This window comes from Boleophthalmus pectinirostris, unplaced genomic scaffold, assembly GCF_026225935.1.
Source record: "Boleophthalmus pectinirostris isolate CB_2022bp ecotype Guang Dong unplaced genomic scaffold, ASM2622593v1 HiC_scaffold_19, whole genome shotgun sequence".
Classification (NCBI taxonomy): Eukaryota; Metazoa; Chordata; class Actinopteri; order Gobiiformes; family Gobiidae; genus Boleophthalmus; species Boleophthalmus pectinirostris.
In genome coordinates, this window is record NW_026571140.1 from 32,260,840 (window position 1) to 32,283,134 (window position 22,295).

The 22,295-nt window shown below is 39.1% G+C and overlaps 1 protein-coding gene across 1 annotated transcript in view; it reads right to left on the minus strand.

The window, feature by feature from the left end:
* Positions 1-22,067, minus strand: part of fbn1 (fibrillin 1) — a 194,972-nt gene extending 172,905 nt beyond the window's left edge. The window contains exons 1-4 of the mRNA XM_020938886.2: positions 21,824-22,067; positions 21,384-21,717; positions 8,562-8,644; positions 1,128-1,226 (exon numbers count right to left, since the gene is read on the minus strand). Of these exons, the coding sequence (XP_020794545.2) occupies positions 1,128-1,226; positions 8,562-8,644; positions 21,384-21,616 (415 nt within the window). The 5' untranslated portion in view covers positions 21,617-21,717; positions 21,824-22,067. The remainder of the gene's footprint in view (positions 1-1,127; positions 1,227-8,561; positions 8,645-21,383; positions 21,718-21,823) is intronic.
* Positions 22,068-22,295: the final 228 nt, after the last annotated feature.

Sequence of the window (22,295 nt, forward strand, 5' to 3'; positions counted from 1 at the left end):
TTCCCTCCGTGTCCTGATTGGCTAAGGGACTGTAAACCAATCAATCTCCTCCATGCCGTGTCTCCTCTACAGTACAGAATACGTTCAGTTTGTTAAAGTTACATAAATGTTCGATCTCTAGCAGTGTGACTCTGAAGTGCTGTATGTTTGCAAATTTTCTCCCTGATAAAACCCACAATGTCGACAAAATGTTTTGCGCCAACAAAAGCTCCTGCGGTCGCACCCAAAAGGCAGAGGACGATGTTAACCATCGCACAAAAAGTTGGACTTCTGGACACGGTGAAGGCAGGAAGAAGTTACGCGGCTGTAGGGCGCCATTACGGAATAAATTAATCTTCGGTTCATTACATAAAGGAGGAAAATAACATAAGGACGACAGCAGCAATAAGTTTAAGTTTGTGTGTTAAACATGTGTGAATGAAACAAAACACAACTCCAGGTCTGTTTGTGGTGAGGAAACATTATAACATAGACCAGAAAATAGCATAATTTGGACCCTTTAAGGACACAATTATGAGAAATTTTCACTGTTCATAGGATATATTTTGATTTGAATTGTTATTGCTATGAAAACTGTGCAAATTTTTCATTACTCTGAAACACACGAATAAGCCAATTAAGTAGGAATCACTGGAACTCGAGCTTTCTGGCACCAGAGTTGCATATTTTCAATAACTATGTAATTTTCCTAATCTTCTGAGAGAATTTACAGCTTTCTTTGCCTAGAAAGTTTTAATTTGAGGGAATTCCGTTATCTTCAAATAAGCAGTGGCCTTGTATGTACATAGACTTGTAGCATGATTATACATTGGGGTGAATCAGAACATGAAGTTTTATTCCCCACATCTGTTCAGTGTTAACAAGCGTCATGTTGATTGTGGTGGTTTAACGCTGCTTGGTAAATGTTTTCCTTCAGATTACATTTCCTTTAGTTTAGAAATGTTCTGACATGGGAGTGTGCACCACCGGCTCTTCCAGCACTTTCAACACAGGCTATAGCTCCTCTGACTTGAGTTATGATATTTAAGTATTTATCTTTTGGCCGTGTAACAAGTCAACACCCCGGTGAAGTATGCAGGATATAAGATACTGAGATGTGATGGGGCTGAGGGGGAGGAGCTTCTCACCGGATTTGGATCCACAGGACGGGGAGATCTGTCCGTTGGGGCAGGTGCACATGTTGGGTCTGGAGCAGAAGCCATCGCCGCAGGAGCTACGACAGATAGCTGCAAAAAATAACAAAATAAAGCTTTATTATTGGATATAGATTGATTAAACTTAAAAATACAATATGTAACATTTCTTGTGGGTATGCTAACTAATTGTTTTCTCTGTGAAAGAGTTACTGCTTTGCCTGGAATGGTCCACAGTATAGCATTACACTTTTGTAACCCCATGGAGACAACTTCGTGATGTCTCCAGGCAAAGTTACAGGTCAGCTCTGTTGAGAGGCAAGCCACCTCACAGTAAGAATGCATGTTTTTCAATGTATTTTTAGCAATAAAGGCACCTAACTAAGCACAGTAGATAAGTTTAATGCCATACTTTGGACATTTTCATAAAGACAGGCAATTGGTGGACCTCACAAGAAAACTTACAGTGTAGCTGAATAATTGTATTTCTACTAAACTATATAAAACAAGTTGCAATCCTGTCAATCATAATCATAATAAGTTTTATTGGTATTATGATAGAATAAAATTCATAAACTAAAAACTTGCTTTGGCATTAAAGTTTCTATTTTGAGGCAGCTTACAATTTACAACTAATTACAAAACTTCTGAATAAGTCTTGGCAATGTGGTAAAATCTATAATTGTTTTTTGTTTTGTTTTTTTGTGGGGAAAAAGTGCCTAGAGCTACATTAAACAGAAATACACTATAAAATGCTATACCAGGGCCAGATTATTAACTACTTCTAAACTGGCTTTAATTTGATGAGAAAATTTGTATTATTGCTGATTTTCTTGCTCTCAGACACATCTTTGAAAGTCTTTATAATTTGACATGTTCCCCAGGCCCCAGACATCGCCTACACTGAAGTCGACTACAAGTAATAAAATAACTATGCACAAAACACATGCAAAACCTCTCCATAAACTGTGTAGTATGACTGTGGACATGCTACACTGAGTCTCCTGTTTCACTGCTGCTCTGTTGTTTCTACATTACATCTGTCACGCTCACGTCAAACGGCCTGCTCCACTTTAACATTCTTATGGCAGAATCCAAATGGTCCACAAAACATTTACTGTTTTTGTGAGAACAACTCACACTGTAAAACAAGAATTTATGCTTGAGTTGAAAGTGAATTGAAGCTTGTGAAACATTAATACCTACATCTAATTAGCCTTTATAAAGCATGAATAAGACAGATTTCAATATGAGCAAATTATGAGACCTGTTGTGATGGTGTCTGCTGTATATCTATAATCTATGTGGATCATTATGTTACAATTTGGACATTTTTAATTGCAATATTCACCTAAAGTGACTTAAAAAAAAGAAACAAGTCTGCTGACTTCCGAGTCACAAAACTGTGGTGTCCAATGGGAGCTGTCGTCGCCGTAAACGTTATCACAACAATGACATGAAGTTGTTGCCGTCTCCAATGGATAGCTGCACACCATGCTAGTGAATTGTAGATTTTTTCTTTTTAATTTGTTCCAAAATGACTATGCAATGCTGCCTAATCCTACGTGTATCCCCACTTAAGAAAAGAAAAGTACAGAACAGTGGGCGTATGCTGGTATCGGTGATAAAGCAGGTGTTTGGCAATATTGAATCTTGAAAATAAGCAATTATAGATTGCTCAAACATGCACAAATCACTCAAAATAGAACATGGGTGAGTACATGTTGAGGGGAAACAACTATACTATTGTTAAAAGCTCTGAAAACTATGTCCTCTTTAATTAATACCCTAATCTCTTAATTTAGTTACTAAGCCTAAATCATTCTTAAAGGTGCGTTGTGTAACTTTTCTGGTGGAGAGCCTGTCAAATGTTTTATCCATGGAGATGTTATTGCTTTGTCTGAATGTTTCACAGTATGATATTAAACCTTTCTATCTTCATGGAGACCAAACCAGACCAGATTACAGGTCAGATCTATGGAGAGGCATCCCACCTCACAGTCACAATGCCTCTTTTTCTAGACATAGTTGAGCAGTAAAACCACCTGTACTTTAATAAATCTAAAGTAGTTAATGTCATACTGTGGAACATTCCAGGCAGAGCAATGACATATCCATAGAAACAAGCTCAAACATAGTGCACCACCTTGATATTAAATTCAGTTTTTGTTCATGTTTTATTAAGGCAAATTTAAGTGTAGTTGTTAAGTGTAACCAAAACTGTTCCGTCTGAGTTTTGACTGAGTTATAATTATGTAGCCTTTCTGTTTGTTTATTTTGTACTTGATTTGATTTTTTTTTACTCATACATTTAAACCTCCTTTTGTCATTACTCATTCACTCGGTGGTGGTAAGCTACAGGAGCCACAGCTGCCCTGGGGTAGAGTGATGGAAGTGAGGCTGCCAATCGGCCCCTTTGACCTCCACCAATCACTCACTCACCACATTCAGAAATAAGCTGGTGAAATGTGTTGCCCAAAAACACAGCATGTCTCTGCCATTTGTCAGTCTGTACTTTACAAATCCAAAATGTCAGCTTGTAATTTCAAATGGTGCAATTCTGACTTGATCTAAAATTCATCTCGAGCTTTCAACAATAATAACTCTTATAATCCATATATGGTCGTGTCTAGTGCAATAATAACGCTAAGGTTGTCAAAGTCCACTTGGCCAAAGCAAGCACGGACACTTTCTTCTATTTTTGCTGTTAAGGAGTGCCAGTGTTTTGAATATGTTTTGAGTTGAATTTTCCCACAGACAGTTCAAATTAGGTTTAGAGCCAGTACTGACCCAAGACTTTGTAGCTTGACAAGGCAGTCAGACATTAACCACAAAAATCATTGAAATAGCATTGTAATTTCTAACAGAAACAACTGATTTTAACCACATTTTTGGCTTAACGTGCAGCCAAGTCTCAGCATTTTTGGGTAATTTTAGAGAGATTTTCATTTCGTTGAATTTGATCACATTATTCAACTGTGTTCCAATGGTTTTCAGAAAAGCTATGATGAGAGAACAGTCTATGAAAAATCAAACTAGGCGCACCTCGAAAGCATGGACATGTATGGTAGCAACTTGAGTTTAGACATGTTTAAAAATAGTATATAAAAGCTGATTGGGACTATATATCAGAACATACCCAATCCTCCCATGTGAATCTGACCTCTCTGACTTAAAAGGTTCTATATTTCACAAAATTGACTCTTGTGGGCTTTAAGCTATTTTATAATGCTGTTACTTCCTCAAAAACATAAGTTAAGTTGTGTTTTGTTTCATTCACACATGTTTGAGCAATCTTCTATTAGTCTGTCCATATCTCCAAAACTCAGAATGCTCTGTTCTGCTCTGTTCTGCTCTGTTCTTGTGATGTTATGAAGCGTTTTCAAGCTGACTTTTAACTTAAGTTCAGAAGAGTTTGGCAATTTCAGGCCTGAAACGATCCAAATGATTCTAGTGAAGGTGCTGTGTTTCCACATGTCATCACAAGGTGGAACAGCGTGTTTTCCGTTTAAGAGAAGAACTCAGCCCAAACATGCAGGGTTTGTGTTAAACATGTGTGAAAGAAACAAAACATAACTCCAGGTATGTTTTTGATGAGGAAAAAACATTAGAATAGACCAGAAAATAGTGTAATCTGTGCCCTTAAACTCCAAAACAAGAGCAGTCCTTTTAGTTTAATGACCGTTTCCATTGCCCAGAGCCACAGACCGAATACTGGAGTGAAAATAAGACTCTCGCTCACTGCCTGCATCTAATAATAAAATATTTTATTGATCCCAAACTCAGAAGAAAGAAATGTGTCTCTAGGATTGACTGAGTGTTGTCAGTTTTCGCCTGGTTTACAAAGCTGTTCAAAAGCTGTGCACAAGCTTGGAAAATCAAACATGTGAATACTAGTGATGCCAAATTGTGAGAGACAGGAGCTAGTTAGAGTTATGGTGCCACGGTGGAGTAGGAGTTATAAGGTCCTACGTTAAACTTCTGGGTGGTATGTTTTTATTTGTGGAGTTTGTGTTGGTTTCTTCCAGTTGTTCCAGTTTCTCCTACTACTAAAAACATGTACAACAGGGATGGCTCGGAGGTCAAAACTCCCCAGAAAATTAGAGATTTAATGATGGTAGAATAAATAATAAACTTGAAATATCTACACACTGAAACCTTTAAAGGTGCATTGTGTAACTTTTCTGGTTGAGGGCCCATCAAATTAGCCAGGCTGGTGCCACCCAGTGCCTCTGCTCAATTTAATTTCTTTCCAGCAACTAGGTCAGGAATCGGAATACACTAGATGGGTCACAAAAACTCCGGAAGTGCGAGTTCGGGCATCAGCCAGTCAGTGAAGAGCCATATATTCTGTGTTGGCAACGATTCCCAAGACTGAGGATTTAAAGTTGGAACAAGGAGAATGTTTGGTGAATTTTATCAAGGTGAAAGACGTCATTGCCCTTCTTCCTACGGGATTTGGGAAAAGCTTAATATATCAGTTAGTCCCCTTAGCGGCTCATTACATACGTCACAACCAAATAGCAGTAATTGGTTAAATGTAAAAAGTACCCGCCTACCGTCAAGCGAACAAAATCTAACACTGAGAGGTCAGATGGTTTCTACAAAGTGAATCCAGCTGATGAATCAGGCAACTGTCAAATACTTTTCTCCATAAAAATGTTATTGCTTTGTCTGGAATGTTTCACAGTATGGCATTAAACCTTTCTATCTCCATGGAAACCAAATCAGACCAAGTCACAGGTCAGATCTGTGGAGAGTCGACCCCACTCACAGTCAGAATGCCTGTTTTTCTAGGTATTTTTGAGCTATAAACCCACCTATAATTAAATAAATGTAAGGTAGAGTGGTTTAATGTCATACTGTGGAACATTCCAGGCAGGGCAATGACATATCCATAGAAACAAGCAAGTGACGAACCACCAGCCAAAAAGTTACATAGTGTACCTTTAAATTAAGTTTTATGTACGTAGTGGACAGTACTGGACCTTTACTAGTTTATGGTCTTAAAGTCAAGTTTGTTGTAAAGACAGGGCTGATATTTTGACTTTGACTTTTAGTGTAGTAGCTATTGGCCTTTTGTTTTTATCTAAAAACTGGCATTTTTACTGTGAATGGGCTCGCTTCTTCATAGATCAGACATGTAACCTGGCCCTGTGGTGTCATCTGCTGTCTCCGAAGAGATAAATAAATGTAACGCCATACTGTGGAACATTCCAGGCAATATCTCCATGAACAGAAACTAGTGATGGACCCTACACCAGAAAAGTTTCAGAGCCAATATTTAGTTTTGGCCAACCTAATGCAAAATGAATACTCAGAAAGCTTTATTTTAACACTGTAATGGAAAGAGATAACTGCACCAAATGTGTCTACACTGCTCTCTCTATATATAAGTTTGTATAAAAAAGGGAATCCCTGGGTGTGTTTGTACAAAATTAACTTTAAATAAACTGGGGGAAATAATCAAAATCTTTATCTCTATCTCTGTCTAGACTATTGTAAGAACTGGGTTGAAAGGTCAGTCAATTCCAAGCTAATATGGAAGAAAGACATTTTTAGTCTTACAGAAACAATAACATTAATACAAGTTATAATAAACAGTGGTTTGATTTATTGTTTCTGTCTTCACCTTTGACCCTTTTCTGAGCCCCGTTGCCCTGGAAACACAGTATGTAATATGTGCATAAACCATCCATCTTTCTGACAGATGATTTTCCGGTACATTTGGAGCGTGAACTCGAGGAGGAGACGAATATTTTGAGTTACTTCCTGTCTATGTCTCTCTATTGTCTTTACTGCCATTTTAACCTTCACCAGATAAACTCAGAGCGGCCGGAAGGGCTTTGGATAGACAGAAAGAATAGAGGGAAGGCGTGCATCAAAGACCTGGACTCCAACCAAAACCGAGTCAAAAGGACCATAGAAAAATACTGGTACACAAACTGGGGCACGCGTAATACATTTTACAGTGATTTGACCCCCTGCCAATTTTGAGCTTATATAGTCATTCGGTGCTTTTCTATCTACTGTCACTACTTTCTCCCACCTACTTTTCCTATTGGTCAGTTTTCACCATGCTCTGAGTGAGTGACAGGTGGATTTAACCAATCACAGTGAAAAGTGAACTCTCAGAAGAAGTAGATGGTGTGGGCTACCTTATTTGCAAACTACGACGAGAGGAAGTAGGTGTTTAAACTGTTCAGAATTTTTGACATAGGACCTCATTTCCTAGTGAGCCAGAGTGTTGGAGACGTGTGGAGACACTTCTTAAAATATTCCATCCAGTCCTTGTATTTGCAGAGGTCGCTGGTGCTAGGCTAGTGCATGTCAATGGCCATAGTTAGCCTGACACTAAAAACAGTTTTACCCACTCCACAAAGCACCCAACAATAAAATGTTTACACATTATTAGATTATTATGCCAGACTCTTGATGTGAATGTCTGTGTTGATAGAATAATGTTTGAAATAAAACTAACCTTGCATCGCATGAATCATTGCATGTTGAGGGACTATTTTGTCATGTATCAGTCCAACCCTGCCAAGCTTTCTATCAGGAATAACAACTTGCTGCTGCTGCTCAGACATAAATCCTTCAAATGCAAGGTTGGTTTTACTTCTAAAATTATTCTATCGATACATATATTGACATTGATAGTCTGGCATAATAACAGATTTGCTTTGGGTGTTTTGTAGAGGGGGTAAGACTGTTTTTAGTAGCAGGATAACTATGGCCATTGACATGCGCTAGCCTAGCACCAGCGACCTCTGCAAATACAAGGACTGGATGGAATATTTTAAAAAGTGTCTCCACACGTCTCCAACACTCTGGCTCACTAGGAAATCAGGTCCTATGTCCAAAATTCCGAACTGTCCCGTACCACAAGTCTAAAATTGCTAGTATTCACATGCATGATACTCTTTGGTACATGCACAGTTTCAGAACAGCTTTTTCAGATTAAGAAGCTTGTTATAGCAACATCTGTTTGTTTGCAATTGCATATTCACTACTATCAATAATATCCTCTTAAAAACAGTGTGTGAATGTGAATTAGATTAAAACACAAATTGTAACCCATGCTAGGGCTGAGATTGTGGATAATTTCTACTGCTAAATCCAGTTGCAGTGACTAAAAACTCATACTCAAACTAATAATGGAAGAGGTAAAGACATGTAGAACTTATTGCTATCACCTAAAACAAGCAAGTACAGATATTATTAAAAAAAACACCATTAATCAGACTTAGATATTGAAAATACTGACCCTCAAAAATGACTGTTCCATCTGTCATCTATTAAACGATAAGTCGACATACTAATTACCATGACATGTCTAGCCCAAAACCCAAGCTTTAAGAAAATCCCCATGTTTGCAAAATGCTGCAGTGGATAAGATGTCATAGGAGTGGAGCAGATGACACTCACGAACAATGCACTGGTTTCCTCCGGTCAGAGTCTTCCATCCGGGACAGCAGAAGGCGTTGTTCCTCGTCCCACAAACATTTGGACTGTTGAAAGAAACAGGACATTAGAATCCACATGAGTCCACTTTCAGTTCGATTCACTGTAACCAATATAAACTGTTTATGCTTCATGAACGATAATCCTGATGAAATTTGTACTAAATGATTAGGTTAGAAACTAGGGCTGCAAGATTAATCGAACTGAAATCACATTTTGAATGGACGCAATTAGCAAATCGCAAAGACAGCAGTTTTGGAAGTACTTAAATTTCCTCCACAAGTAACAAAATATTCTGTCTTATTCTGCATAAAAACTGCTAACTCTGTAGTTTAGATCTGTACAAACATGTTCTGAAATATGATTCTTGTGTTACTTTATCAGATAATTAGGTTTTGGAATCACAGGGTCGAAACATGGCTCTGACTTCTTTTTTGCCCAAACTTAAAATGAAATTAACCTATTTCAATTCTGAAAACAGTGAATGTGTCCAATCTATTAAATAAACACCAACAAAACTGTAGGATTGTCACAACATAATTTTGTAGAAGATACTAAAAAAATGCTCTTGGCGACATATCGATACAGCAGCCCACAATATCGATACTATATCACCAAATTTAGTATCACAATATACATCTATATTTCAATATTTCAGCACAGCCTTAGTTCAAATTTCAGTCTTTTTGTCAGTTGTTCTTTATGTGTTTAAAATGCACTTTGAAAAACATAAATCGCTAATCTAATCGCAATGCTATTGGATATTTTTCCCAAATAATTCATCCCTATAAAATTTCTTTTCCAATAGGCTACTTTAGCATAGGCAGATGGATTTGTTTGTAATCATAGACCATATATATGAGTGGACATAGCTATCGGGCAAGCCACTGCGTTCCAAATAGGAAGTGCGACAGGAGTCTCTTCCGGCTCCTTCTGACTCTGGCTCCAATTGACTTACATTGGAATCTTGTTACCCCTTTTTCTCTAACTGCTGTTGTGAGCCTCGTCATTTTGGTCTTAATATGTTCGCATTAACCCGGTCTACATGATCCTGATTTATTTTTTTTTTCGCTGTTATGTCTGTCAAAATATACTCCTGTAACCGTTAGTATTGCGAGTCTCATTTGAGCGGCGTTGAACACTACTGGTAACGTCACACTCGCTTAGTTCATTTCTTTATACAGTCTATTGGTTTCATTGCTAAGTAAGCCCTTTTCCTGCTTTCGGGTGAGAAGGGCGGGCACATTTAACAACCTCACTCATGATTGGCGCTTGTGGTTGCTATGATACTCGCGGTCGGATTTCCAAATATGGAGTCTGGCTCCAAATTCGCTCCTGTAACCATGAGCATCGGGAGCTTCATTTGAGTGGAGCTGAACTGAACTGTGCTGTGGGTGACGTCACACTCGCTTAGTCCACTTCTTTATACGGTCTATGTTTGCTCGGCATTAATAGGCTCTGTGCATAATAGCACCTGGCAACCTCACTGTTAGCATCTCTGCTTCCTGTTAAATTTTATATCTACGAGGTTTGTGCCAAGCTGCGCTAAAATTAATAAATATTTAAAGATAAAACAGTGAGCACAGAGCTACAGTACACAATAAAACAAAGTGCGCACATAAAATGAATACTTCGGCGCAGGACACTTTAGAAAGAGAGATGTCTCAATGCTAACGCTAATGCTAACTTTGAGGCGTAAGAAATATTACAACAGTGCAACAAACTGAAGTAATCTACATATAAAAATATAGTTAATTTTAATTCATTTTAGTTTTAATAGGTTTTTATATTATAGTTTACTTTTTTCTCTCTTTTATGTTTTACAAGTTTGATAAAACAGCTGTTAGCTTTGAGACATGGTGAGCTAGTTAGCGTTCCTATTAGCTAAATGCAATTTGTCTACAATTATCAAGATTACAAGAAGAAGTGTGATTGCCTGTTAAATCGAATCAAGATTTAATCTACGCTGCACATTTTAAACACATTCAGGGGCATTATACTTCCATTCAAATTGTAATTTTGATTTGATTAAGATACATGTTTCTGTCCCATTGTTTACCATAACTGTCTGCGCAGCTGTAGTAGTCCCAACACTTGAAACAAATATTTATGGAAAACTTTATGACGTCCCATCACTATAGTTCATTATATTGAAACACATGTTAACGGTTTATGTCCAGAAATATCACAGTATAGCAGTGATACAAGTAGTTCTTTGTTGTAGATATAGTGCAAATCAAAACACAAGACTAATTATAATGGCTAAAAATATTATTTATGCACCAATCATACTTAATCGTGTATTTAACATTTAGATGCTGGTTTACATTGCAGTATTCACCATTCATTCACTCCCAAAAACTTGTGGTGGTTTGTTACTTATATGGTCACAGCTGCCCCTGGGGAGAATGACAAAAACATCAGAGGTAATTGTGGCTGAACGAGTTGGGGCAAAATATCTAATTGAGATTTTCCGGACAAATATTGTGATTATGATGAGATTTATGTTTTAATGATACAATTCTTTTCAAACTTAACATGTCCTGAATAATTGACAAAAACTGAAATATAAAACAATAACAATAATAATGCGTAACACTTGTATAGTTCTTTCAAGATACCCACAAAGACAAATAGAAGAACCAAAAATGTAAATGAAAGGTGGTTTGAAATAGATGGATTTTCAGGGCGTTCTCAAACATCGGGAGTGTGGATGAGTCCCTGATGTGTTGTGTCTGAATGTAAAAATCACATTTCAACACATCTTTCTTCAGATTTAAACTACAGGGTTTGCAGTTTTCATACAGAATACGACAGGATATTTTGTTGTTTGTGGTGAAAATGATGGCACTTTACAATTTGCGATTTGCGTTCAATTAAATTACTTAATTTGATTTTATTTATTTTTAATCTGGCAACTCAAGCCAACAGCATTTTTAACTACAACCAATCATAAAACAACACTCAAGTATAGTCAAAGTGTTTAAAGGGCTTTATGTTATAATGTTGTTTCCTCATTACACAAACAGAAAACACATTGTGATGCCATACAGGAAGTGCTCCACTGTGTTTTTAAACTCCACACACCTTCACTAGAATCATTCAGACAATTTCAGCCCTGGAATTTTCAATCTCTGCTGAAGAAAATCTCAACTGTAGCTGCTAACTTGAAAACTACCACTTCATGATATCACAAGGTCGAAGAGTGCATTTTGATTTTTGGAGATGTAGACATTCTAATAACAAAGTGTTACTAAAGCATGTGTGAATGAAACAAAACACAACTCCCGGTATGGTTTTGATGAGGTAAGGACATTTTAACATGGCTTAAATCTCACAAGAATAAATTGTGTGTAATATAGGACCTTTAAATCGTCTTGCCCTATGACACAACATAAAAGTATGAAATAAAGATCGCTCCAAGTTTCTTTCTGTGCACTCCATCTCCTCAGTTTGGATGTTGGAGTGTGCATGTTTGAGCCGCCTGTCTGGTTCTATGTCTCCCTGTGGGCTGGTCTGATACAGTGCTTAGCCTGTGTAATGCCCCTGGACCAGATGTTTCTCTAAATGAAGTTAAAGTCTGTCCAATAAACCGAGCGAGCAGTGAGCTGTGGATGGGACAGCCTCCATCAGCTGTGCCTCTCTGTCACCACCGGACGCAGATGCTCTCTTTCCTCCACTTCCTCTGCCCCTCACTTTCCTCTGCACTTCCTATGCACTTTTACTATATGTTTACTTTTGCTATAGTTGTATTTATGATTTTGGCAACTGTTTTCTTCACTAGTGTTGTCACGAAACTAAAATTTTAAACTCAAATTCAATACCAAGGAACAGACTCTTTTACTTTCTCTGCCCCTTGCTTTCCTCTGCACTTCTTTTGAATTATTCCAATGCACTTTTACTACATGTTTACTTTCTCTAGAGTTTCGTTTGTGATTTTTGCATATTTTTGTCCTGACTAGTCTTGTCGCAATACTAAAATTTCCGCTTGATTTCAATACTAAGGAATAGACTCTCTACTTTTTTTACCCCTCGCTTTCCTCTTCACTTCCTATGACTTATTCCACTGCAATTTACTACATGTTTACTTTCGCTAGTGTTATTTGTGATTTTTACAACAGTTTTTTCCTGCCTAACCACACTAACACTAATAGTCATCATACAAAAATTTCAATACTAAGGAATTGACACAATAATCAGCACTGATTTCGAAACCACTATGATAATTAAAAACATTCTGTTGTCTTTTTTTAGACAACGGAATGTGATTTTCAGCATTAAATTAGAGTATTTTCTTTTATATACATAATTTTTTTAATCTTGCTGACCTGAGCACAGCCATAGTGATGTACAAGGTCTATAATCATCTGCTTCTCCCTTTACAGGAGTTATTTGAGCAGAAATAGAGTCAGTATAAACCTTGGAGGAACAGGCATCTTTAAAAAAAATGAAGATAAGAACTAAGAAAAAAAGTGATTGTATTTCTGTTAGAGGAGTTAGTATGGAAATTACCAAAGTCATGATTTTAAAAAAAGAGTATAAAGCATTATGTTCTGAAAGATATAGAGCTCTGGAATGAATGAATTATGCATTTGATTTTGTTTGTTTTAATTTATATTTTGACTTATATATACAGTAAGTTGTAAGTGAAATTGTAAATGTAAACTTGCTGTTCATACACAGTTTTTTTTCTTGGAATTCTGTCATTTTTTTAATAGGGTTAGGCATTATAAGTACCTTTTACTTCAGCCTAAACACTTGCAGTCATGATCTATGGGATTGTAGTATGTGTTTTGTTTTGTTTTGGGGTTTTTTTTCTAGTGATGTAAAGTGACTGTATAAACTATAAACTACTAAAACATATTACCAAGTAGTCTTATATCTATTGCTATGTCTATATACTAGTCTATGTGGTCTTACACTTGTTCCAATACAGGTCTTTTCGGCTGTAATTAAGTTAAATGCCATACTATGGAACATTAAACTGGCAAACATCACACTGATATTATAGTGCTAATGAGGTTTACTCTGTGTTGGTCTGGAATAGCTCCTGTTAGTGATATGACCGCAGCCAGATTTCATTTTTAAGAGTAAATAGTGGGAACATGTCAACACAACCTCCTCATTAACCGCTCTGCTATTAGACTGAACAGTTTGTTTATGGTTTATGTAGTTATTATATCTAGATTTTGTTTTGTTGACATGGGGAACTTCTTACAGACTTATTGTGTCAGGACTCAACCAATCTGCCTTAAATTTTTTTATTTTATTTTTTTAGTTTGCATTTTACAGTAATTGACGCTGAATCAACACATAAGCAGAGAAGGCAAGTGATTCTAGTGAAGGTGAATGGAGTTTAAAAACACAGTGGAGCACTTCCTGTTTTACCACATGATATCACAAGGTGGAACAGAGAAGAATTCAACCTAAAAACTCCAGGTACACTTGAAAAAAACAATGTCTAGGTAAGTAAATGACTTAAATTAAGAACGTTTTACTTCATTTGAGCAGATTCAACTTGACAAGTAAAAACTGTGTTTTTCTTAATTCAAGCAAGATTCGATTTTGTTTCTTATTTTAAGTGCAAAAACTTGTTGTTTTTCTTAAGTGTAGCAAGATGTATTTTCATATTCCACTGGCAGATAATTTTACTTGTCAAGTGAAAGCCAGTCTTTAGAACGTCTCTTTTAAATGAACGAGCCCAAAAGATTCGGATCACACAAACGAGCCAAAAGTCCCATCACTAGCTCCTGTCAATACAGTTTGGGAAAAGGAGGGTCTCTCAGCGGAGTTAACCCTCTTTTCGGGTAATAAAGATCATGTCACACATTATAAGTTTTTCACTTAGTTGTACTTCCTGGTTGAAATAAAAAAAAAAGTAAAATAGTCACATTATTTTCCCTGAGTCTGAGCTGCTGCTTTTCTCTGCAATGACCCACATTGAACAGCTGCACATGTGATTTATCCATAACTGGGGTGTGGTGTTTTTGGCCTCTTTCTCCCCCTCCTCCTCTCACGTCCCTCCCTCCCTCTCCCTGTCTCTCTCTTCTTCTCTCCCTCCCTCCTCTGCTGTCTCTCCATCTCCCTTCAGTCCCTCTCCCTCTACCTCTCTATCTCTCTGCTCCCTCTTCTCCATCTCTCTTACTCCTGCTCTCTCTCACCCCCTTCCATCTCCCTTTTGCTTCCCTCCTTTTCTCTCTCCACAGCGATCTTTCTCCCTGTCTGTCCCCTCTCTATCTCCCTCTTCTTCCCTCTTTCTATGCCTACATCCTTCTCTCCCTCTTTCACTCTCTGCTCCTCCTCTCCTCCACTCACCCTCTCTCATTCTCTCTCATCTCCCTTTTGTTTCCTTCCTTTTCTCTTCTTATCCCATGCTCTCTACCCCTTCTCCCAGTCTCTCTCTCTCGCGCCCATCCCCATCACTCTGACTACAATTCCTTTCTCTCTCCGTGTGTCTCTCTCTTCCCCTCTCTCATCCTCTCCTTCACTCTCTTACTCCTTCTCTCCCTCCACCTCTTTCTCTCTCTTATTTCTCCTCTCTCATGATCACGCCCCTTCATGTTCTTCTCTCCTCTTCTCTCTCGATCTGTCTTCTTCCCTCTCTCACTCTACCCCCCTTTCTCTTTCTGTTGCTTTCTCTCTCACTCCATCTCTCTCCCTCGTTCTGTCTCTCTCTCGTCCTTCCTTCTCTCTCACGATCACGCCCCTCGATGTGCTTCCTTCCTTCTCTCTCTCTTTGTTTCTGTCTTCTTCACTCCCTCTCTCTAACCCCCCTTTCTCTCACTGTCGCTCTCTATCTCCCTCCTTCTCTCTCCTCCTCTCTCTCCGCCTCTTTCTTTCTCTCTTTCACCTCTCTCTCCCTCTTATTCTTCCTCTCTCACGTTCACACCCCATCCCTCTATCTGTCTCCTTCTCACCCTCTCTCTAACCACCCTCTCTTTCACCCTCCTTCTCTCTCCCTCTCTCTGTCTCTCTCTATTTGTCTGCCTCTCTCTCTCCCCCTCTTACCCCGCTCTCTCCCTGACTGTCTCTCTCCCACTCTCGCTACCTGTCTCTCTTGTACCTTCTCTCTTCCTCTACTCCTCTCTCTATGTCGCTCCCTCGCTCTGTCTCTCTCTAGCCCTCTGACTCTCTCCCCTCTCTCATTCTCTCCTCCACTCTCTTGCTCCTTCTCTCCATCCACCTCTCTTTTTCTCCCTCTTATTCCTCCTCTCTCATGATCACGCCCCTCCATGTGCTTCCCTTCTTTTCTCTCTCTTCCTGTCTATCCATCTCCTTCATTCCCTCACTCTATCCTCCTTTTTCACTCTTTCGCTCTCTTTCTCCCTCCTTCTCTCGCCCTCTCTCTGTCTACCTCTCTCTCCCCTCTCTCGTTCTCTCCTTCAATCTCTTGCTCCTTCTCTCCCTCCACTTCTCTCTTTCCCTCTTATTCCTCCTCTCTCACAATCACGCCTTCTTCTGTCCTTTTCTCTCTCTCTCTCTATCTGTCTCCTTCCCTTCCTCACTCTACCTCCCTTTCTCTCTGTCACTCTCTCTCTCCCTCCTTCTCTCGCTGTCCTTCTCTATCTGTCTACCTCTCTCTCCCCTCGCTCGTTCTCTCCTTTACTCTCTTGCTCCTTCTCTCTCCATCTCTCTCTCTCTCTCTCCCTCTTATTCCTCCTCTATCACGGTCACGCCCCTCCATGTGCTTCCCTCCTTTTCTCTCTCTCTTCCTCTCTCTCTGTCTCCCTCCTTCTCTCTCCCTCACTCTGTCTCTCTCTTCTCCTCTCTCTGTCTCTCTCCTCCTCTCTCTATGTGTCTCTCCCTCTCTCTCTCTGTCTCTGTTTGCCTCTGTCTCTCTCCCTCTCTTGTTCTCTTCCCCGTCTCTCTCTCTCTCTCTCTCTCACTGTCTCTCTCCTTCTCTCCTCCCCTCTCTCTGTTGCTCTCTCTCTCTCCCTCCTTCTCTCTCCCTCACTCTGTCTCTCTCTATCTGCCTATCTCTCTCTCCCTCTCGCATTCTCTCCTTCACTCTCTTACTCCTTCTCTCCTTCCACCTCTCTCTTTCCCTTATTCTTCCTCTCTCACAGTCACACGCCATTCCATGTGCTTCCCTCCTTTTCTCTCTCTTCCTCTCTCTCTATCTATCTCCTTCTCTCCTTCTCTCTACCCCTCTCTCCTCTCTCTATGTCTTCCTCTCTCTATCTCTATCTGTCTGCCTCTGTCTCTCTCCCTCTCGCTTTCTCTTCCCTGTCTCTCTCTCACTGTCTCTCTCCTTCTCTCCTCCCTCTCTCCCTCCCTCTTTCTCTCCCTCTTTCTCTCCACACACGACCAATGGCCTCCTTTGTTTAGATGTAATTTATTATCACACAGAGCAGGAATGTGATTTTCTTGCCAGTATTTAATTACTAAACTTTGCTCCAAAACTTCCAGACAATGTCACTCTCGGGTCTCGCACAGTTCATTATGAAAATACTCTGGCGTTTTCTGACCCGCGATGGATGGAGGGATCTGTACGGAGGGGTCTGGATGGAGGGATCTGGGCGGAGGGGTCTGGATGGAGGGATCTGGGCGGAGGGGTCTGGGGCAGCTGGTTCACAAACTGTAGCTTTTAATGGAGTGGCCACAAAGTTTTACAGTACCACGAGTGAGACATTGGAAGCAACTGTACATTTTTGCTGCTAATGATAAAATAACATGGGGTGGAAATGACCTCAATATGGTCAACATTTGAGGCTTGCTCTACAGTGAGTTTTTGTTTTTGTTTATACGCGACGTTGACAGGTTGTAAATGGAGGATGGTGAATGTTTTGTCAAATATGCAACATTTTCTGCAAGTTTTGGTCAAAATTTCTGAGAATTTTTTACCTCAGCCTTCTTGTAATTGCCGTCAGCCAGTGTTTTAAGTAATACTCAATACTCAGTACAGATTCTGATGCCATGTTTTTCATTAAAAACACTTTCCTTAAGAAATAGAATGCGATTTTTCAACATTAAACAGTACTTTTGTTTATATTACCATGTGGTCTTATATCTGTGTGATCTCTCAGTGGTCCAGGGAGGTTCCACAGTCCAAATATGTCACCATGTTTAACCAAATAACATTTTTTTACATTAAGGGATTGTTGGTTTAACTCTTGGTCTAACTCTTGCCTTTGAACTTCAAATGAATTGTTTGAAATGAATTTGTATGTATAGTAAGTGTGCTTTTTTTAATGTACTTTTGTGTGATCGTTGCTCTACTTTTCCCTGTCCGGTAGATGATTTCACATCAACCTCCAGGGACTGAGGATGGAAATTAGTCACACTGGCTATAATCTTTACATATTTACATTTTTAAAGTTTGTTAATATGTGCTGTCCCTTTACAAATAAATAAATAAGAAATAAGAACAGTGGTCCATGGGCTCTTATACTTGTTCTGATACAACTCAAGATCATTCTAAAGCTATTCACGAAAGGTTTAGCTCATTTTTGTCTTGTGAATGTGACTTTTTAGTATTGATATTTGCTCAAATGATTATCTAGTTTAAATGTTATTAGTATATGTGATTAGTATCTGAACTAAGAGCCCTTAAACTTTTCAAAATGTGGTACGTGCACAACTGGTCTTCTGCAGTTTTAGCATTTGCTTGAGTCAGTTTTATTCACATATTTGCCCTCCTTTGGTTAAGATCTTGGAACAGTCTCGCTCTCCACATCAGAGCTGGACAATCTCTTGAGCCATTTAAAACCTACTAAAGTCTTATATCTATTCACTGGCGTTTAACACTATTTGAGCAGATACCACGGGCAATATATGAACATTAACGCAGGATTGAAATCTTGGTTATAACCCGTGTAGAAATGGTATGGTCCATTATAAGCCTGGTTTAGCCCTAAATTAGACTTGAAATAGCCCCGTTATAGACCTGGTTTAGATCTGGTGGTACTTGAAAAGAGTATTTTTTGTGTGAAAAGATTGAGAAACTAGTTAGGGAAATAGACCAAACCAATAAACTGTGTGTATCAACATTCTCTGGGAGGCTGATTCTAACTGAAGGTACTACTCAATCTGAAGCTCTGTTACTCAAGTTAGACTTTAATCTGAGCTTTCTTTCAACACAATCTGACCAGAGAGAATTGATTTAGTTGGAACTACAATAGATGAGATGATTTGTGCTCTTAAAGAAGTCTCTCACATATAAATTAATACATTAACAACCTAAATCAAACAACTAAACATAACTATAAACACATGCATTGATCACAGGTTCTTAAAAATGTGCTGTTTTAATCCATTCAGTAATTTTTTTCTTCAGTTTTCAGACTATTTTAAAACTTTTCAGCAGTGTTTACTTTCTAAAGTGTGCATTGTGCCTTCCTGGTGACTACATGTAGAACAGTCTGTCCCGGGGCAGCTGTGGCTATGGTGGCAATAGAAGCAGACCACCAGCTCCGAGTACGAGTAACGAATGAAAAACACGTGCACTTGAGATTCTACTTTAAACATCTGGAAACAAAAGACTACTGATTATTATTTGTTATGACTACCAGTGTTTTCCTTGAATAATTAAGGGATCTTTGCTATGGTTGGAAGCATCTTATTCCACATAACAATGCACTTATCTCGGTGAATGCATTTTTCAAACCCAATAATGAATCGTTTTTGTCTACTTTAAGATTGCAGTCTGAGGCAACCGTGGGCCTAAGGCGGGGTGAGATGACCTAAGGTTGTAGGGTTCACACACAGACCCACACACACTGCTGGGTTTCCTGCCTTCATCTCCACAAGACTGATTCTAACCTTAACCATAACTACATCTTGCCTAACCTCAAAACCCCAGTCTTAATCAATATTTAACCCATATCTAAACTTTAAAACACTGAGACCTTTCTGGTGTAGATTCCACTATCTACTTGACTTCATGGAGATGGTTTTGATTTACATGTAATGTTCCATGGTATGACATTCACCATATAGATCTAGCATTTATTCATTAAGGGTGTTTCTATTGCTCAACAATGCAATAGTTCCTTCTAGGGGTGTAAGAGTACATGTATCCGTGCCAAACTGTTTCAGTACGGTGCAAGGTAGTGCACGAGTGAATTTGCGCAATTTGTGTGTGTTTACATTCTGCCACTACATGTGCAGCTACACAGAAGGCTCGGTTCTTTAATATTCATGAGGGAACTCGTAATGATTGGGGGGCAGTGTTTTCTGCCGCCTTGACAACAATTGCCTCCACCTTGACTATGTCCCTCTGAACCACGTGAACCCTCACAAAACTACGGTCGTCGCACCGCAGCCCTTACTTTCGCCTTTTGCCGGCATAGAATCTCCGCCAAACCCACCACCCTACAAAATATGAAGATTGAAACTTCATGCTGGAACTGTTCGTGCTGCGCTTTACTTTTTGAAAAGTTTTGTTTACTGTTTACAAGGAACTGATTTGTTATAATATTTCATACATTTGTTGCTTATTTGAGAATATTTTATTTAACTTATTAGTATTACCAAGCAGCACTTTTCATGTATTTTATTTTCCCATTTGTATAATGTTAAAACAAATTGTTGGTTTTGTACCGAACCATGATTTTTATGTACCGTTACACCCCTAGTTCCTTCTGTGAATAGGGGCAACCCTCCACAGATCTGAGTAATGTAGCATAGTACTTGTCTGCTTGTCTCCCTCATGATAGGTAGGTTTAATCTACACTATTGCTTTCTAGACAATGCAAAAACATCTCCATGGAGACAAAAAGGTAACGGATCCTCCACCAGAAAAGTTGCGCACTGCACCTTTAACCATAGTTATTAACTGCTTAACCAAAACCCCAGCCTTAACAATACTTAACCCAAACTTTAAACCATGGTGTTGATCTAATACTAAAAAGATTTACACCATGTTGACCAGATTTTTTTGTGAGCCAAGTCTCCATAATGTGTATATACTGTAGGTTTTAGCCCCAACAAAAAAGAGCCCTCGGTAACATGGTGGGAACATGTCAACACAACCTCCTCATTAACTGCTCTGCTATTAGATTGGATCTGCACAGTTTGTTTATTGTTCATGTAGTTATATCTAGAGTTTGTTTTGTTGACTTGGGCAGCCTCTTGTCGCTTGCACATATAGGCCTATTGTATCAGGACAAACTAGCAATTTTCACGTTACCACTAGAGGGAGTCATGAGCTATTATTCAGCTGCAAATAAAACTGGATTCAAAGATAAAAATCAGTAAATTGAGTGTGCACAGAAGTAGAGGAATAGTAAAGTAAATAGTAAAGTCTGTTGAACTTGGAAGGGTAATAGAATATGGCACACTACTCCCCCTATTGGTTATACCTTGTAATTAGTACTTTTTAAAAATGTTCCACCTTAAATCAGTAGAAAAGCACCCATTTCCAGTCAAAATATCGGTTCCCCAAAAAAGGAACCAAAACCAATGAAGCTGACAATGTGCCTAAACCACTAGAGGGAGACATGAGCACTTGTTCAGATGGATGTAACTAAATTTTTAATATGATTTTTAAAAGTAGTAACTTAAGTATGCTTTGTTTTGGAATGCATGACAGAAATAGAGGTAAAAAAAAAAAAAAAAAAAAAAACATCTGTTGAATTTGGGGTGCTAGAACATGGCACACCACTCCCCCTATTGGTGATAACGTGTAAGTGTTGCTTAAAATAAAACTAGTTCCATCATAAATCAGCAGAAAACAGAAATGCTCCAGACAGACAGCACCTGTTTCCAGTCAAAACACCACTACAATAAAAAACGTGACTGGGTGCAGTAAAAGAGGGAGATTATTTTATATTGGAGACACGTTACCCTTTCAGGACATCCGTGCCTCCGCGCCTCTTGGCTCTGCTGGCCCTCGAGTCTGCAATCGGCTGCTTGGTCCCGGGCTCAGGCTCCGGAGTATCGACCCTCAATAGCCCGACCTCCACCACTGGTTCTGCCGCCGCGTCTGCCGCTTCTGCCGCGCGTCCAAACCGCACGGCCACCAAAAGCACCGCGGCCAACTGCAGCAGCCGCGTCCGACACCACATACTCTGCCGCATTATTATCCCACTTCTTCTTTACAACTCCAGCGCAGTGAAAACACTACAGAAAAACTCCTCTCTCCCTTGCACTGAGCGGGCTCTGCAGTCTGGAGTCAAAGCTGGAAATCAAAAAAAAAAAAAAAAAAAAAAAAAAAAAACAGAACGCAAATGAAGCTTCGTCAAAGTGAAAAAAGTCGTAGAGTGTGCGTAAAACCTGTGCCTTACCTTGTCTCCAATGCAGGAGATCAGCTTAAGACCCCTTCAAGTCACTTTGGAGCAAAATAACGGTGAGCAAAAGTTGGACAAATGCGAAGAAAAAGTGGAAAAGTGACTGAAAAAGCCCTTGTATAAGATGCTATAAATTTGTGCGCATGGTAACGTGTCGTAGCGAGCCGTGCCGTGTTGACTTTGCGCAGATAAGTTGAAGGAGTCTGCAGATGAGACGGTGCTGCTGTAGCTCTCTCCCTCCTCTCCACTCTCAGCCCTTTCCTCATCCCAGCTCCGATCAACTTTCCCCGAAAACTTTTTTTTTTTCCGCCCTCTACTCTCGCGATACAATAAGTAAAGTGTGGAAAAAGCACAAGGGGAAATCTGCAGCAGAACATGCCTGATTCAAAGAGAAGGCTTAAACTAGAAACAGCAACAACATCTGAACTTTGAAAGAAGAAAATAATTATAGACCGTTTTGGTCAATGTC